The sequence below is a fragment of the Anser brachyrhynchus genome, assembly GCF_964034855.1.
Source record: "Anser brachyrhynchus genome assembly, chromosome: 4".
In the NCBI taxonomy this organism is placed as follows: domain Eukaryota; kingdom Metazoa; phylum Chordata; class Aves; order Anseriformes; family Anatidae; genus Anser; species Anser brachyrhynchus.
The window spans coordinates 65,406,868-65,424,692 of NC_137698.1; the positions used below are offsets into that span (position 1 = coordinate 65,406,868).

General features: G+C 36.9%; 1 protein-coding gene across 1 annotated transcript in view; it reads left to right on the forward strand.

Annotated features, from left to right (window-relative positions):
• The window catches only part of SLC2A9 (solute carrier family 2 member 9), a 106,291-nt gene that overhangs the window by 18,352 nt on the left and 70,114 nt on the right, over positions 1-17,825 (forward strand). The window contains exons 4-5 of the mRNA XM_080588793.1: positions 3,195-3,319; positions 4,582-4,727. Coding sequence (XP_080444919.1) covers positions 3,195-3,319; positions 4,582-4,727 — 271 coding nt within the window. The remainder of the gene's footprint in view (positions 1-3,194; positions 3,320-4,581; positions 4,728-17,825) is intronic.

The following is a 17,825-nucleotide window of genomic DNA, read 5'->3' on the forward strand; positions in this document are numbered from 1 at the left end:
TGGTGGGTTAGTTTTGAAGTTTGTATGCTTACACTCTGTAAGTGCGGTAAGCAGTTATATGACAATATTGGTTGGAGTTTCCCAGGGGAAAGTGTCTGCTACAATACACTGTGAAGTGTGTTATCATTATATCATTTTATTGGAGTTATACAAGCAGTATATACAAGGTTTTTTTTTTTTCCATTTTTCTTTTTCCTATGCCCTGTGTCTAGGGTAATACAGTTCTGGCCTATGTGACCAGGAATGCATTGCTAATTTATGATTGGAGCAATTCTGAATACAACATGACCTAATTGGAAGTAAAGCAAGGCAACATGTGGAGTCCAGAGGGTTCTGCTTTTTTGTTTGTTTTTGTTTTTTTTCTTGAGAAGTGGTTATTTATGAGAAGTGGTTATTTCTGTTCATAGATGTGCTGAGCTGGTCCCAGCTGACAGCTGAGCACCCCACCCAGCTGCTCATTACTCCCCATCCCACAAGCAGGACAGGGTGTCAGAGAGAAACAGGAGGAACAGGAGTGAGAAAACTCATGGGTCAAAAAAATAAGAAAGAGAAATCGCTTACAAATTACTGTCATGCTTGAAAGAGACTCAGCTTGGGGAATTTAACTTAAATTATTGCCAGTTAGCATAAGCATTTAATTACTGATCAGGTATTAGGAAAGAAAGAAGGTGAATATTGAAACACCTTTCCTCCTACTCCAGACTCCTCTACTCACCCTTGATCACCACAGGTTACACTGAGTCTCTTTGGTGAGGGGCCAGGTGGTGCAAGGGGTCAGGGTCAGTGCATAGCAGCTTCCCTCTGCCCATCCTTGCTTTTTTCCTATGCTCCAGCATGCTTCGTAGAATAAGTGGTTGTTGGCCAACCTTTTCTAAAAGGAGGTTACATTTTCCCTTTTCCCTTCCCTTTTCCCTTCCCTTTTCCCTTCCCTTTTCCCTTCCCTTTTCCTTTTCTTGTAAAAGAAGAAAGTAACAACTCCAGATAAATGTATAGCACTTGTTTGACCTGACTTGTTTCCATTTTTTGGCATTATTTATTATCTTTAGCCCTCTTAAATTATATCCATTTGAAAAGCCTGTTTCAAATAGCAAAATCAGCACTATTCTCTTGACAGCTATGTTATACGAACATGTACTTTAAATGTGCTGTATCTCTTTCCTTGTCTGGTCTCAATCTCATTCAAACAGTGTTCAAGCAGTTTTTTTATTTAAAAAAAAAAAAGAAAGTTGGAAAAGTAATTAAAACATAAATATTTAATATACTTACTATTAAAAATATATTAAGTGTTGTAATTAGTTGGATCATTTGTTCAATGACTGGGATATTTCCATTTGGTGGCTATGTGTTGAACTCATGAAGAATGTGGAACGTGGACCACTGTGTTGGTTTGTTACTCATTTTGGAAAAAAAAAAAAAAAGGCAGACAGCCTTTCTGGTCATTCCTGTTATTTTACATGGAAGTGGCAACACAGAGAAGGTGAAAATCCATTGAAAATACTTAAAAATTTAATACCACTTCAGTTCTTTAATAAAATTTGTGTGTTGTCAGCCTACATAATTTACCGTCAAAGTTAATGGATTCCTCATAATTGACATCATCAGTGATGTTTTTCTCCAGGTACATTTTGTTATCAAATCAGTTGTTTCCTTCATATGTTGTTTGAATGGAGCTTGATGCTTCAGTATTGAGTTGTAATTCAAGAGCAAAATCAAAACTGTTCTTAATTAAGTGACTGCAAAACCTGGTAAATACAAAGCTCTGTTGCTTTACCACATATAGCTGAGTGAGGTGACTCATAGATGGAAAATATAGGGTTAGATCATTTTCTTGCCATGTTATTGTGAAAACAATTGTGTTTTGTCCTGTGTTATATCACAAGCAATGCAAAGCAGCTATTTCATTGTGATGTAGTGTAGAGAGGCCAACACATCTTCATTAGATATCACAAGCCGTGGCCGTGATTCTGTCTGGGAATTATGAGTTTTTCAGTCACTTGTGGGGCTGAACCTGAAGATAATGGCTTCTCCAGCCATTCACCTACAGGCTGTAATTTAGCAAAAAGCCACTTGTGGGGAGACAACAGGACGTGTATAAGGTAGCAGTGATTTTCTGAGCTTTGGGTGGGTTTTCTATTTAATCTTTCAGTGGAAGACACAGCAGAGCTATTGGTCTTATATCTTTACCCAGGCTACTCCCATCAGTTCAGAGAAAGAGTATGTCTGTGCTTGAATCTAACTGGCAAAGGCCTGTGAAATCATACATATTATTTCTTTTATAAAGTATTTCCTTCTGCAGAAGTTATGAGACTTATGAGTCACTGTTGAATTAATGAGTACTCAAATTTGAGCAGAAGGTTCTGTAAGATGAAAACTGTAAGATATGCTGCTGTTGGCATAATGTGAATGAGAAATGGAGATGTTTTGAAATTTAAAAAATATATTTTCATGTCTTTTTTTTTAACAAAGTAATCATTTTTCATAAAGAAGAGCTTTGAAAAAAATCAACTTGTTATACAAAGAGATAATTCAAAAATTGGAAAAAGTTGAAGATATAAATCAATATTTTGGTTAATTTTAACACTTTCGGAAAGAGGTTGATTTTTATTGCTGTGTTCCCCCTTCCACCTCTCCCAAGTGTTTTTTCTAAAAATTGCAAGCAGTAATTTTCTTCCATGTATGTATTTAATGTCATGGGTTTATGGATGTCATGGGTGGATTATAATAAATAAATAATATCAGTGCTTGGAAGTTCTCAAAATGGCAAAAACAATATGTAGAATAAAAATGCATATAGTTACGTCAGCTTATTGCTATTTGAAGTACATTTGCTGGTTCCTACATACATTCATTTGCTCAGAATATGTTTGTTTCTATTCATATAGAGTCTCAGGTATGGCTCTTGGGTTCTTAGGATGTGTAGGATGGCTAATTGCCATGCCTTCAAAGTACAGCTCTTTTGTTGACTATGATATTTTTTATTTTAATGCTGTGGTATAGATTTGGAACTGTATCCATTTAGGTGTAGCGTTGTGTTATGCTTTGGAACTCTATACAACATGTACAAGGTACAATTTGCTAGTCACTTTTGGGGTTTATTTATGAATATTTAAGAGTAATAGCTTAGTGTGCTTGGAATATGACGAGATTTATCTGTTATGATGCTGGTACCTACATAAAGTATTTTCTCCTTTTAGGAAGTGTACACTGCTGCTCAATAATGTATTTGCAGTGACGGCTGCATTGCTGATGTCGCTCTCTCTGCTGGCGGGATCGTTTGAAATGCTCATACTGGGCCGCATTATAATGGGTGTTGATGCAGGTAAGCTATTAGCATGCTGTACGTATCTGTAATGCTTGCTTTACATAACACATAACATTTCTCCTCTCCCCCAGCTGCTGGTGTCAATCCTAATTCTTTCCCCTTTACTTTATCAGCTCCCATAGAATATGCAATGAAAATCATTTCATTGATTAGGAGGATGTAGTCTATTTATTAAAGCTTCTTGTTCCTGTGTGTTTGGAAGTTGTTGGATCCGATGTTAACAGTGGTAGGATTAAACAGGATGTTTGGAACATCATCATTCACTCCTAGCAATGTTGTCTTCCCAATTTAAAAGTAAATCATGGAAGCACCTCTGCACCAGAGTAGTCTTGCACCTGGCAATGAAGTTCTCAGCAGCTTTACAGATTTCTAAATGGTTAGAAGTACTAACCTGATATGGAGACAGACTTGATGAAATAAGATGGTATTATCCTCTCTGTGTAATTACATGAACTTAAGCAATGGAAAGTGTTTTGGCTTTTGCAACACTGAGCATTTCTGGCAAACTTTGGCTATCTTGTCTATAAGTACAAACTACAGTTCTTTGAAAGTAGATGTGTATTTCACTTGCAATATGCAGTTTATGGGGAATTTTGGTGCTAGCTGCCAATTTTTGTCTCACACCACCAGCGGATGATCGAATGTTTGGAGCTTTGTCAGTATGGTCAGTCTGCTAACCAGGGTCATGCACTTGTTTTCTCCTGGTTTTGAGCAGCATTCTTGCCCTTATTTTATGCCTGCTGTCAAAAGTTCACTGCAGCTGTAAGCCTGTATATGGAGGAACATCTGCTAATACTTTTTACAGTGAAAATGTTTCACTTGGCACTGTCTGATCTACGTGTCTGATATGTTGTTTTTTCTTCCTTACCTGCACCAGTGCAAACTTCATTTTGTTTCCTTTGGGGTGAACAAATTAAAAACAAAAAAATCTATTCTCTTGGTGATTCTCATCTCTCAGTAACCTTTGCTGCTTCTCTTCAAATAGCAGCCAACACACATCACTGTAGATGTGTAACAGAGATAATCAATCCCATGGCTGCTAAATAGTGCAAAAGTAATTAGGCGTGCAGAAAAGATAATTCATATTATCCGTGGATGTAATGCTGTTATATGCAATTTTTTATGCCTCTCTTATGAGCAGATTAGTACTCAGACTCCTTTCAGTAGATGCTCATTTTGTACTTGGTGTATGGAAAAGGTGTTATGACTTCGTTTATATTTTTGTTTGTTTGTTTGTTTTTTCCACCTTTCTTTTGTAGGCATTTCTCTGAGTGCCCTTCCCATGTATTTGAGTGAAATATCTCCTAAGGAAATCCGTGGTTCGTTGGGTCAGGTCACAGCAATTTTCATCTGTGTTGGTGTTTTCACTGGGCAAGTTTTGGGGCTGCCAGAGATATTTGGGACAGTAAGTATGCAACAGACATTTTCTGTGAAAGAACACAAGCATGTTTAAAGAGCTGTATTTTGACAGAGTTCCTTATGAAAATGGGAAACAGACCCATTACTTTTTTATTTTGAAACACTTTAAAATGGTTTCTTCCATATCATTTAAGTGTGTGTGGGTTCGGTAGATGTGGCAACCAGTTTTGACAGCTTGAGCGGATTGTGTGTGCATACGCATGTTTTCCCGTCCCATCCCCTTTCTTTATATACATTTATTCATACTGTTTTCCTGTTTCTTTGATTACCATGGAAATGCTTAGGGGTTTTCATGTATTTTATTTATAATTTTTCAAAGTGAGATAGAACAGAAAAAGTCTTGTTTTGAATTTGAACAAGAAGCTGACTCTTGCCCAATAATTACAGTGCTTCTTGTCATGCACTCATGAACTACCAGGTGTAAAGCGAATATCTGTTTTGATATAGGAGGTTATCTTGCTCCCATAGGCTGAGATTAACTTGGTGGCCACTGGATGTCGTCATTACTCTGAATAAATGAAGTCGAGGTTTATTCAGGCTAGCACTTGGAAATACTTTTCAACCAGAGATGAGCCTTCAAGGCAGTGCAGAGGAAGTGTCTGCAGCAATCCTCTTGCAGTGAAACCTGAACTAGGAATCCCTTCTGACAGTCAGCAAAAGTAGTAAACAGCTGAAAAGTGAGGAGAGCCTGTCCTCCCATGTCCATCTAAATTCAACTCCGTGTAAATACGTGATAGCATCCTCCCTGACACTTTTATTTTTATATGACCAGCTCTCCTATTGTCTTTTTATCCTTGGGCTTACTTATCTAACATTCTACGATTCTATGATCTTGTTAAGCTCTGCTGAAGGCAAATGGTTTGATTCAACTTACCCTTTGGTTGAAGAACAGATTACTTCCCTCCCTCCCCTTTTAAGGCAGCAGATCTTAGGTAAAAACTTAAAATGACTTTCAGTTCATTGCATGGCTTCTGCAATGTCTTTTCTCTTGCTTTGAAAGCTAGTGCACTACAAAAGAGTGTATTAAATGTCAAGGAGCTGATTCAACTGCTTAGAATATATGTCAGCTCTTAAGCAGTAGATTTTTATTTTTATTTTTTTTTCTAAACATGCACATGCTTTTAAAGGTGAGGTGTCATGTGAAAATTCTTATTTTCCTGCCAGGTCTCTGGGTTATTTTGAAAAGGATATACTTATTCCTTGGTTTCATATCACTCTTTTTGTTTCTGTTCTCCCCTTCCCGCTGTCTTAATTTTTGTCACTCCCAAATCATGCAGATTGTGATTCTGCTTCTACAAACTGCTTTAATATGTTGTTAGTTAGTTAATGTTACACCATTAAAGTTAACCATTAGTTTATATAAGAAGAAATATACTTTATTTGTGGAATTATTCATTTTCAAGATGAGTAACATCAGTATATAAAAGGAGCACAGTTTTGGCTGGTGTAAATTAGCATAGTTCCAATGAAATTATTGGAGTTGGCCTGATTTTTCCAGTTGGGTATGTGGGTGTATTTTTCTTCTAATGCATTAATAAAATTTAGCACTGAGGGAAAACCTCAGGCTGTTTGAAATGTTATTCCCTCGTGCAGTCTTAGCCCTTTTTGAAGGCTTTATCAAAATTTCTTTTGGTTTCGGTCAAGCCAGGATTTTTTTCCATAGCTTTGTGTGGTGTTCCCCATGATATCAGTGGGAGTTTTGCACAAGGAACAAACCATTGCCAGAGGAAATTGCTGCAGAGGGTACATGTGAGGAGTTCACTTCTGTTGAAATTGGAAAGAACCAAACATGGTGTCCTCTTTCTGAGTTCTTTGGTTCTTGCAAGACTCTCCTCCTCCTCTTCCCAGCAAATATCTTGCTTAAATTTCTGTCACTGTGTTTGATCATGTTTGAAAGTACATTCAAGACATTTGCTAACTACCTTCTAGATGTCATCTTCTCACTGATTAATGTTGTAGCTTCTGTAATGATGTGAAAGCTTATCAAATTATTCCCAGAATACTTATTTTGTTCTCCTTTTTCTTCTGTTGGAGAAAGTTTTGATGCATTTGAAGTGAGGACAGTATTCCAGATCCACAGCCACCCTATTTCAGAGATAGCTTCACATTCATGGTATCTTCTCAATGATTTCGCTTGTAACTGTAAAGCAAACGCTTGCTTTCCTCAGAATTCTGGGGTGGTTTCCATTATAACTTAGGCCAAGGCTGTAATATGACATTCTGTGATATAATTCTACATTTGAATGGAAAGCTCCAATCTGTGGGAGCTTGTCACCGGTGATCAGCATTCTGTGCCACTGCGTGCACTAGTATCTGTAAAAAACACCCTTGTTAAGTCTGTCTAGCGATGACCAAATTTTAATTATCATGGCTTAAAACCTCACAAGGAATATTTTTCATTGCTCTGTGGCTAGTTGCTTGTTTCTATCAGAGTTGGTTGTAGATAATGGTAATGTGAATAATAGAAATAAGTTATAAATATTTGTCTTCTGTCATGGTTTCATAAAAAATTTCTCCTGAGGTCTGTCATGTATGTATGACTTGTAACTTAAATTGAAAGGTTATTAATCATAGTATTTAAGCTGTGGTGCTTTTGAAGAAAGGAGGAACAAAGACCTAGTTGGGCATCTTGCTGGAAGAGACTGTTTGGAACAGGAAGGGACATGGGGAGAGCTGCAAGCATGGCTTCTTATAAGAGGAGATGACAAGAACGTTGCTTGCTTGGCTGAGGAAATAGAGGGAAGGGAGAAGATTTGACTGCACCTTGTTGATGCAGAAGGAAGAATTAGAGAGGGAAGAGTTGCTTAATCTGAAGGACAGTATTGCTACAAGAAGAACTGTTTATAAATGTTCTATGAATAATTGCATGCTGAAATTCAGCAATGATATTTGGAACAGACTTCTGGCTGAAGTAGCTTGAGCATAAAATTTAACTTTTAAATTGGAGCTTGGTGCATTTATCTGGATTATATGAGGTTGTTGCCTTCAGTGGTTCTGTAGAAGTCTTTCTACATAAAAGGAAAGCATTTACATAGACTTCGGGGCACAGCCTTACAAGCCTTTATTAACAACCTGTTTGGTAACTTCCTCAGTTATCGAACGCAACAGTGTTCCTTTAAATGTGGAAATGTGATAAAAATAGCTCTGAAGCTCTGAGTATTACTTGAGGCAATTCAGAACGTGCTTCTTTTTGTGTTAAGTAGGTTAAGCAGCCCCAAAGTGATTTTTAGTAGTTTTTTATTTATAAAGCCTCACACAGGTGAAGCAGGAGGCATAATTTGGTGCTGGGGGCAATGGTCAGGTTTCAGTTCTTTGGCTATTTTACTGCACTGCATGAATGCAAACCTGACAGTTTCAGAGCTCATGCAGAAAATATGTGAAACACTGAAGTGAGAGTAGGAGAGCAAGTGCTCCCCTGTATCACAGAGTCCAGTTCTCTACTTCCTAGACTAATTGTTATAATTTCTCCTTCAGAAAAATTGTCAAAGTTTGTCTTAAAGGTGGTTGCTTGTTTCCTATCACTACAGCCTTCCCAATCTTTCTACTGGAAATGTTGATGGTTGAGAATCTTATTTAATTCTTTTATCTTTTTATGGCCAATTCTGTCAATTTATTCTCATTGTTCTTTTTGTCTTTTGGTCACTCTGACTTTTTCCCCACCTACTGAAGTATTTACTTTATCCTCGTCACATTACTTGTGATTTTTGTGTTCATAGAATCATAGAGTATCCTGAGTTGGAAGGGACCCACAAGGATCAACAAGTCCAGCTCCTGGCTCTGTGCAGGACCACCCCAAAATCAGACCATGTGTCTGACAGAGTTGTCCAAACACTTGTTGAGCTGCGGCAGGCTCAGTGCCATGAAAAGTGCCCTGGGGAGTCTGTCCCAGTGCCCAACCACCCTCTGGGTGAAGAGCCTTTTCCTAACATCCAGCCTAACCCTCCCCTGTCCCAGCTCCATGCCGTTCCCTCGGGTCCTGTCGCTGTCCCCAGAGAGCAGAGCTCAGCGCCTGCCCCTCCGCTCCCCTCGTGATGGAGCTGCAGGCCGCCATGAGGCCTCTCCACAGCCTGCTCTGGGCTGAACAAACCAAGGGACCTCAGCTGCTCCTCATACGTCTTCCCCTCTGGACCCTTCACCATCTTTGTAGCCCTCCTTTGCACACTCTCTAATAGTTTTATATCCTTAAGGTTAGTTTCAGGTTAGATCATATCTTCTAGTAAAACAGTCTCTGTAATCTCCTTCTTATCCTAGGTGCCTTCCTCTATACCAATTCTGGTTTTAAATTTAAACCCAAGTAAACAGCTACAGAGATAACTTAGATGAGATGAAATTACACTTTTTTTTTTTTTTTAATCAAAATACTCCATATTTCCTGAATTTTCTTAAAAAGTTTTGGTTGAAATATTCTAGAAATACATTTTTTTCCACATCACACCATATTGACAAGAACTTGCTAAACACTACTACATGCAATTTTTAAATTATAGTATAAAAGAACAGATGCAAGAAATATAATAATGATTCTAAAACTTGAATACAGGCATTCTTTTGGTTTCTGAATATATAGGCTTTTATTCTATTTGTCTCCAAAGGTACTAATGTTAGACTACTGAGTCTGAAGAATGTGTTCCTTTAGCGTGCAATGTTTACTAAGAGTGATTATTCCAAAGGAGAAAAGCTGCAGTCATGACACTGGTCCTCTGCTGCTGTGCTTTGATATTCTTTCCCCTATCTTAATTCCCTCCCATTCACCAAAATCCCAGCGACTCCTTTCATTAAAGGTTCTGATTATGACACATTCTAACCTACGGGAATCCATATCTACTATGTTTCTGTTGAGGCTCGGGGAATTATGCTATGTTAAAGCTGGCTGGTGATCAGAATACAGAGCACAGCTACTTTATATGCTGGTGACCTGCTTCTTTTCACAATCCTGACTTCTGAGAATAGCATGTTTGTTTTCATTTGCTAGTATCTTGTTCTAGCCTTCTCTAGTCCACAGCCATTTATTCTTCAGGAAGCCCTGGCAACTGTAGATGACAATTTGGTTCTGTCCCTCAGGAATTGAATCATGTTATCTGCCATAAGGTGGGCACTGAATTACTGCTGCTCACTACAAGATTATTTAATTTGGGGCATTTTACATTGTATAGCGTGTGCAGCTTTCTGCGTATTTGACTGAAGGAGAAAACAAATATTTATGATAAAGTATTTCAGACCTGTCACTTTTTAAAAACACTGCCCTTCAGGTGTTTCCACTTTCTCTTTCTTTATGTGATTCTGCGACTAAATAAGCCAGAGCATTTTTCTGACGGATTGTTCCCTACAGATCTTTTGCCAGTGCATTGTCAACTTTGGTTCTGAAAGTTCAAATTTACCCTTACGATCTCAGGGGAATATTCCATGGCCTTAATTCCAGTGTATTCTGGGTATTCTCAAATGGTATCTCTCTGTAAGTAACTCATCTGTTTCTTCCTGCATATAAGCTTGTGTCCCACTCCAAAGGTTTTTCTTAGCATGTTAACATATTTTAAATGTTGTAGACCACCAAGTTGATTTTTGTTTATTGCTTCAGCTTGTTTAATGAAGGTGGGCTTTAGTCTTTCCTTTAATGACAGAGGATATAGTTTATGAATATATTTGCTGTAGTTACTCAATTCATATTTTTTATGCATTGAACCTCAGTATCTTTTTTCATTTTTGTACAGATATGAGAAAGGGCAAAAATGTTTCAGTGTGTCTGTATTCAGGACAGGTCAAACTGGAACTGTTGCATGTTGCCATCTTTTCCTCAGACTTTGCCTTTCAGAGCCCTATTTCCTGTAGTGTGTAATGTTTTCCTAAGGTATAGTTGTTTTTCCAGCAATTTCCCCTAGTGGCTGCCTGGCTGTGCCTGCTGTTCAGACCAGAATATCTGTCTGCCATGGGTAGGCCAATGGAAAAATAGATTTTGTTTACTTCAGGAGTCCTATTTTATATAATTCAAGTCTTTTTATGTCATACTTGTCTAGCTGTATTGCACTGTTTCATGGTGAGTAGCATGTCATCCTGGAAGCCTTGCTGTGCTATCTCCAAAGGCCTATTAGGGCAACACTTCCTGAACAATACCTATCGCTCCTGTAGGTCTATCCAGGGAACAAAATAAAAATAAAGCAAATGGAGAAACTGCTGATAGTATGGTAAAATTCCTGATGTGTCCACCTCTTCAATGATACAAGTAGTTTTAGTCACCCTATTTTAACAAGAACAATACAAGGTACAGGTACAGGACAGAGCAGCAATGATTAAAGGCAGGAAGGGTTTCCTGAAGAGAAAATACTTGTTTACAATCTGATGGCTCTTATGGGTAACCCCATGTGGGGTAAACAGATTTAAAAGAATGAAAAAAATACCTGAGAGAAGACCCAGAATTTCTCTTCTGAATACATCTTGAAGTGATACACCGCATTTTTCTAGATTTTCTTCTGCCCCTTCTAAATACATTCAGAATTTGCTATTGCTACAATTTACTAACTCTTTATTAGTTAGATGTTGTCTTTGTCATTGAAACAACATGAATTACAGTTTATATTCCACTTTTTGAGGAATTTGAACAGCTTTAATGCATAGCTGTCTAGCAATTACTTGTTTATGCAAAAGGAATTGGAAATAAGTCTGTAACATACGACGATACTAGGCAAAATCCTCCCACAGCTCGTTACTTTGTTCTAGCAGAAAAAAAAATGTTGTTGATGTAAATATCAATTTGTATGGCAAAAAGAACTAAATTTGGTAAAGGACTAATGAACTTAATCTATATTTTAGTTGTACTTTACGCTAGTAAGGCTAGTAAGAAAAGATAACTGTGATGAGCCCCTTTCAAATTAGTTCTGGTATGATTCAAATGGTATCTGGTATCATTCAAATGGTATGGTGTGTTTTTTTTTTAATCAAACTCTAAGAACTTCTACAGATTCCTTGTCAAACTATAATTTTATTTACAAAGACTCTTGAAAATGGCGTATTTGAAGTGATAGTTTTTTTGTACTTAGGAAAGTTTGTATAGTAATCTTTCACAATGCTTTACTAAGTTCTTTCAAAAGTATTCCTTCAATTGCACTAAAATAGACAGTGATGAAATAGGCAGTTTTACAGACTGTTTAGTTGAAGTCTGTTCTGAAAACTAACCTTTGACTTTACTTGTCAAATCTTCATTTTTAGTGTTTCTTTTTTTTTCTTCTTGTTTTTCATTTTCTTTTTCACTGATCCTTCATCTTAAGACTCTTGACTGACATTCAAGGACTCCTTAAAAACTGTCTGTATATTACAACTGAGAAAAAGCAACTCAGAATTGCTCTGGGGACCCAGAGCCTGAAGATGGACAACAATGACAAAATGGTCTGCCTGAGATGCTCTTCAAATGAATCTTACATACTAGCATTATAATACAAAATACAAATCAATCAGTCCTCCTCATATTTTTCTGTGACCTCTTTTGTTCTATACATTTATTTTCCCCTTGAACCATGACAGTGACTATGGCTAAAGATATTTATCTTTTGCCCAGAGAAGCTGTGGATGCCCTATCCCTGTAGGTGTTCAAGGCCAGGTTGGATGGGGCTTTGAGCAACCTGGTCTAGTGGAAGGTGTCCGTGTCCATGGCAGGAGGGTTGGAACTAGACAATTTTTAAGGTCCCTTCGAACCCAAACCATTCTGTGATTCTAGAGGGAAAATAAACTAGGAACTAGGTTCATCAGTGCTGGTCCCCCAATTTTTTTGATCAGGAGTTGCCTAAGTTTGGAGTAAGCTTCATTAAATATTGAGGAGGAGTTTTTAAGTTCCTCTGTAAATGCTATGCCATTGAGACAGACTTACAAAAGGTCAGTCCAGTCTACCCTGGTCCCTATCATTCCTCTGAACAGCTGAGCTTGCACAGAGTTTCTTAGAAGCAGAGAAGCAAAGCCTCTTCGTATTCTTCTAGCAAAATGCAAAACTCTGACCTAAAGGCTAGAGCATTCCCCAGAAGAGTATTTTAAAGTGTATCTTAAGGATACAGCAGCCATATTGGTACTTGTAAATGGCTGCTCAATTCCATAAGAGGATGGTGGCTGCTAAGTGTAGCTCACGAAAGCAGCTGTACAAAGATACAAATTTCTAAATACAACCTTAAGGGAAGAAAAAAAAAAAAAAAAAAGCCTTTCAGTGCTTATTTAGATAATAACAGATTTCAGCAGGTGCTTTTCTGAGCCTGGATTGATTTGTGTATCTTTAATGTAAATCTGTCTGCACTTTTGTAAACTGGTACCAGACAGGCCAATTAAGAGTTACTTGAGATAGTGATTTTTGAGATGGCAATCCTTTTTAAAGTATTCTCTTGGTCTGTTCTTTTAAGAAATGGGAAATTTCTTTCATCTTTTCAGAGTATCACATAAGACACTGAGTTACCTATTGTTGAAGCACTTTCTATGTCATGTATCAAAATATTTGCACTTAACTGCAAGCTGTGAGTTGCTGAACAGGGGCTTAGAGGTCACCTTACCCAATAGTTGAAGGGAATTTGCTGTGCAGCCACCAGGCTAGAGATGCATGGCCTTGGTCACGCTGACAAGGATACAGAAATGCTGCCAGGGCCCTTTGGGCTATTGCATATTCACAGGACAATTTTCAATACAAGATCAATAATAACCATGGGATGAGAAGGTCTGTTCTGTTACACCAGCCCTGTTGGTAGGATGTGGTGGGTATTGTTGGTATATTTATAATGGAGACATTAAGTGAGGTATTTTGCTTATATCTACTGTGGACCAGCTGAGATTATGTATTTACTAGGGATCATAAATCAACATTTTATTGGTTCCCCCAGACAGACACAAAGGTATTTATTTGTTCTTTTTCTGTACAGAACTCATTAAGTAATGCATGGGAAAACAGCTGTGAGTCCTTGTAAATGCAAATGAGTTTCATTCCATTAAAGTTGTGCTGTGAAGCTTAAATTCCTGCAGTTTTAGGAATAACATGTGGCTGATTGGCATGTGTAATATCCAAAAGTTCCAATTTTGCATTGGAAAGGGGAACATCCTGCAGGAGAGGATTTGTCTGAATGTGGGTCTAAGTGTGGTTATAGAAGAAAAAACTATAAATATATGTATTTATTTATTTTTAGACTTATTGCTGAACAGCAGACAATGCCAGCGCATCTAACATTTGGATGACAGTTTCTCATCTTTGAGGATTTTCTCATAGACAGTTGAAACAGTGCCCACCTAACACTTGAGATGATCAGGTTTATACGTAGATGTATTCTGTTTAACTAGATCAGATGAAAAAACAGTGGACAAGCCTTAATGGAAAGAAGGCCTTCAACAGCTCTGAAGTAAAGAAAGATTTCAAAATACGATGAAAGTTAAGAGTAGTTATTCATAGTTTGTCAGACAGCTTTCTCTTGATCCACAAAAACATAGTTAGCATGTTGAACTAAACACAGAGTAATTGTTTTCCACTTATATTTAAGGTTTGACTTTTTGCTTTTGTCAGACTTAGAACCAAAAAACAAACAAACAAACAACAAAAAAAAAAAACACCAAACAAACAATAACCTTTTTCTGTCTATTGTGGTTGACTTATTAAAAAGCAATATGTGTCCACGAACCTCATCTTATCTGGTATTAGTTGGACTCTACTTCCTTAGTTTATGGGAAGGTATAGACAAAGATTTAGATGATGTCTTCTTAGTGCCTGAATATCTGATAATATCTGGCATCTGATAATATTTACAAATCTGTTATTAAGGAATAAATCTGAAATGATTTGACCCATGGCTTTCTTCCCAGTGTGCTTCACAGTCTGGGAATATAATGACCACTTAAACCTTTTTGAAGGTTCTGGATGATTAAAATTTCAGTTATAATTCCCATTGTCCTTTATAAAATCACCCATTACTGCAAATTCATGTCCTAATATGTAAATTTGTCCTTTACAAATTGGATATTAATACTGTGGTAAATTGGTCAAGCATCATAGGGTAGCATGCAGTCATTAGTGTTGAGTAGTATTTTGTAGACTTGCATTTCTTAGTTTGCTTTTGAAACGATTGACAACAAATAAAATCAGCAGATATATACTGGATTGGTATTGCACCTTTAAGTTGTTTTTTTTTTTTTTAATTTAAAGTAAATGTCAAATTAAAATGAGATTTTTTTTAAATCTAAACCAGATTGTTGCCTTTAAAAATGTGTCAAGATGAAATGTTCAGCTGTTTCAATTGATCTTAAAACAGCAATTTCTGCTTGTTTGTTTGTTTGTTTTAAATTATTTAAATATTTTTCTTAACTTTGATATACCGTAGTCTAACATTTGTAACTTTAGTTTGGCAAAATATGATCACACAAGCACACAAAGAATGACATAGACTGTAATTTCTAGATGCCCTGAAGCATCTTGCCTCACCTCCTGCCACAGCCCCAGAATGGTGTAGGTCTCTTGGTTTTGTGTGTCACATCTGCCAGTCCTATGCAGATATCTAAAGTATACTAGGGCATCAAAATAATACATACAGTATGTTCAAACAACTGAATGTTATCCTCTTCAATTACTTTAATTTACTATTTTATACTGTATTATTTATGAAAGTTAACCTGATCCCACATGCTTTTCTGCAATGGAGTCTGTCAGAAATTTTGTTTAGCTTCAACATACTTTTTATGTTTCTAAATATACTCAAGTTATGCTCACTGCTGAAAATAATCCCATCTGAAAGCTTGCTATTTCCCATTGCTATTTTTCAGAAATGAATAAACAAAGTAGGCAGCAATTATGCCATTTAAGTGTTAGGTAAGAAAAAAAAATAGAAAAAAAGCTAGCTATTGTTGACTCCATTAAAAAGTTGGACCAATAAGCATTATGGTAACTCTTAACGCTTTCTCTGTCTCGATATGTACAACATGGTCTAACAAGCAATTTAATGAACAGAAGGTCACAGAAATTGGACATCAACCATTTTCAAGGCTGATCCAAAGGTGATTCAATCTGTAACAAAAACCTCCCACTGACTACTGTGAATTTTAGATTAGGATTGTACAGCCTTAAGTCTGGTAACTTTCTGTAGTGTATAATACCTGGGAAGATGCTGAGACTTGAGTAGTAGTGTTGTCAGAGCTATATCTATAGTAGTGACATAAAAATAAACATCCACATGGGTGCAGAATTGAGGGGAAAGATGTGTAATGTCTGGGTTACCTATGTTTTAAACAAGAAAGTAAGTAATTCATAACTCTGTTATTAAAACTTATTATGACAGATGGGGGGTTATGGGTTGTATCCAGCAGGGATGCAAGCGTTGATTGATGAGGTTAGCTACCTCTGCAGGCAGAGGAGGCTGTAGAGACAAGTTTGGAGCGGCACCAGGAAAGTAAGAGGAAGGCAGTTGTCTTGCACATTACAGTAGTAGCTGGTCTTAACTGCCTCATGTTCATCATACCCTTGACTTGCAGAAGAAAAGACAATTTTAATGCTAAGAAATTAGTTCCACCTTGATGCTTTTTCAGTCCTTGGCCCCAAGCCAGTAAGGTTGTCCTTTACCATCAGAAGTATTTTCTGTGGGACAATAATAGATGAACAAATAAATGCAGGACTTGTGCAGGCTTTTCAGCTTTGCACATGCAAGTCTACTCAGCCTGTTCAGAGCAGGGATGTGATTTTTCTGTGTGACAGAATATTTGTGGTATAATATGAAGTTTTCATACCGAGCCTCTATTAAAGAGGATAAGATTCAATTGCTTGAACATAAGCATACAGTATCATTTTGATGCCCTGACATACTTTAGATGTCCGCATGGGACTGGCAGATGTGACATACAAAACCCAAGAGACCTGCATCGTTCTGGGGCTGCAGCAGGAGGTGAGGCAAGATGCTTCAGGGCATCTAGAAATTACAGTCTATGTCATTCTTTGTGTGCTTGTGTGATCATATTTTGCCAAAATAAATTTATGAAAATGCTCCCACTTCTTTTAGGAACAAGAAAAAGCAGATGATTCCATCTTGTATTAGGTGCTGTTCCGCACATACAAAATGGGGAAAATGTGTAATTTTTCATAAGAAAAGTATTACGCAAAAAGTCATTATTGTTGCTAGAGAGTTAACTGTTTTTGTAAACCCACCATAACCCATTTCCCACTCTCAAAGGAATTAATTGAATAAATATTTAGAGGAGTTGCAAATAGTGACTGGTAAATGGACATTGAATACCTGCTCATGGATCAATCATATTTATGCTGTGCATTGAATGAGAAAAAGGGACAGTGTCTATTTATGCTTCTATTGTAAACATATTGTTTTAATTTAATCTGAAAGTTTCAAGCAGTAAGCTAAATGAGCCCCAAATATCTCTATGAGGTGGCATGGCTGTTATCCTTTTAAAGGTATGCTTTCAAAAAATTATAGATATAAATATATATATATATAAATATATGCATATATATATACACAAAGAGTAAAGCCTGTGGCAGTCATGTATTTCCTAACTCAGTCTTTTTGCTCTTATTACACATCTTGTCTAGCAGACTTAATTGGCCTCATCATTTTTTTCCAAAAATGAGTATCCGTGTGTATGGTACTTCTTCTCACCTCTGTTGTATGACCCTGACAATATCTTTTTTTAATTTTTATATGTATATGTATATTCTTAGCCTTTCCTGTGTGGAAAGCATCTTCAAATTTTATCAATAAAATCTTCCTAATCAACAAAAATTTTAAATGTAACCAGAGCTTAAATAGGTCATTGAAGTCCATATAGTCCACTAGTCCACCTGTGAGCAGTAACCATCGATACTTTCCCCATGCCAGTTTCTTTCCACGTTTTAATTGTTACAATATGTTCAATTTTCTACATTTTAATTAGTAATTTTCTGACTTAATAACATTTGCTTTACTGTATTCTGATATAAGTTAATCTTGTCTAATTGATAAACCTGTGTCATGTTTTATCTCTTTTTTTTCCCACCATGTGTTTCTACAGCTTTGCACTTTATTATATCAGACTTTGAATGAGTCTGTGGATGTCAAACTTGCTCTACTATTTAGCTGTCTTTTGTAAATAGATCAAAGCT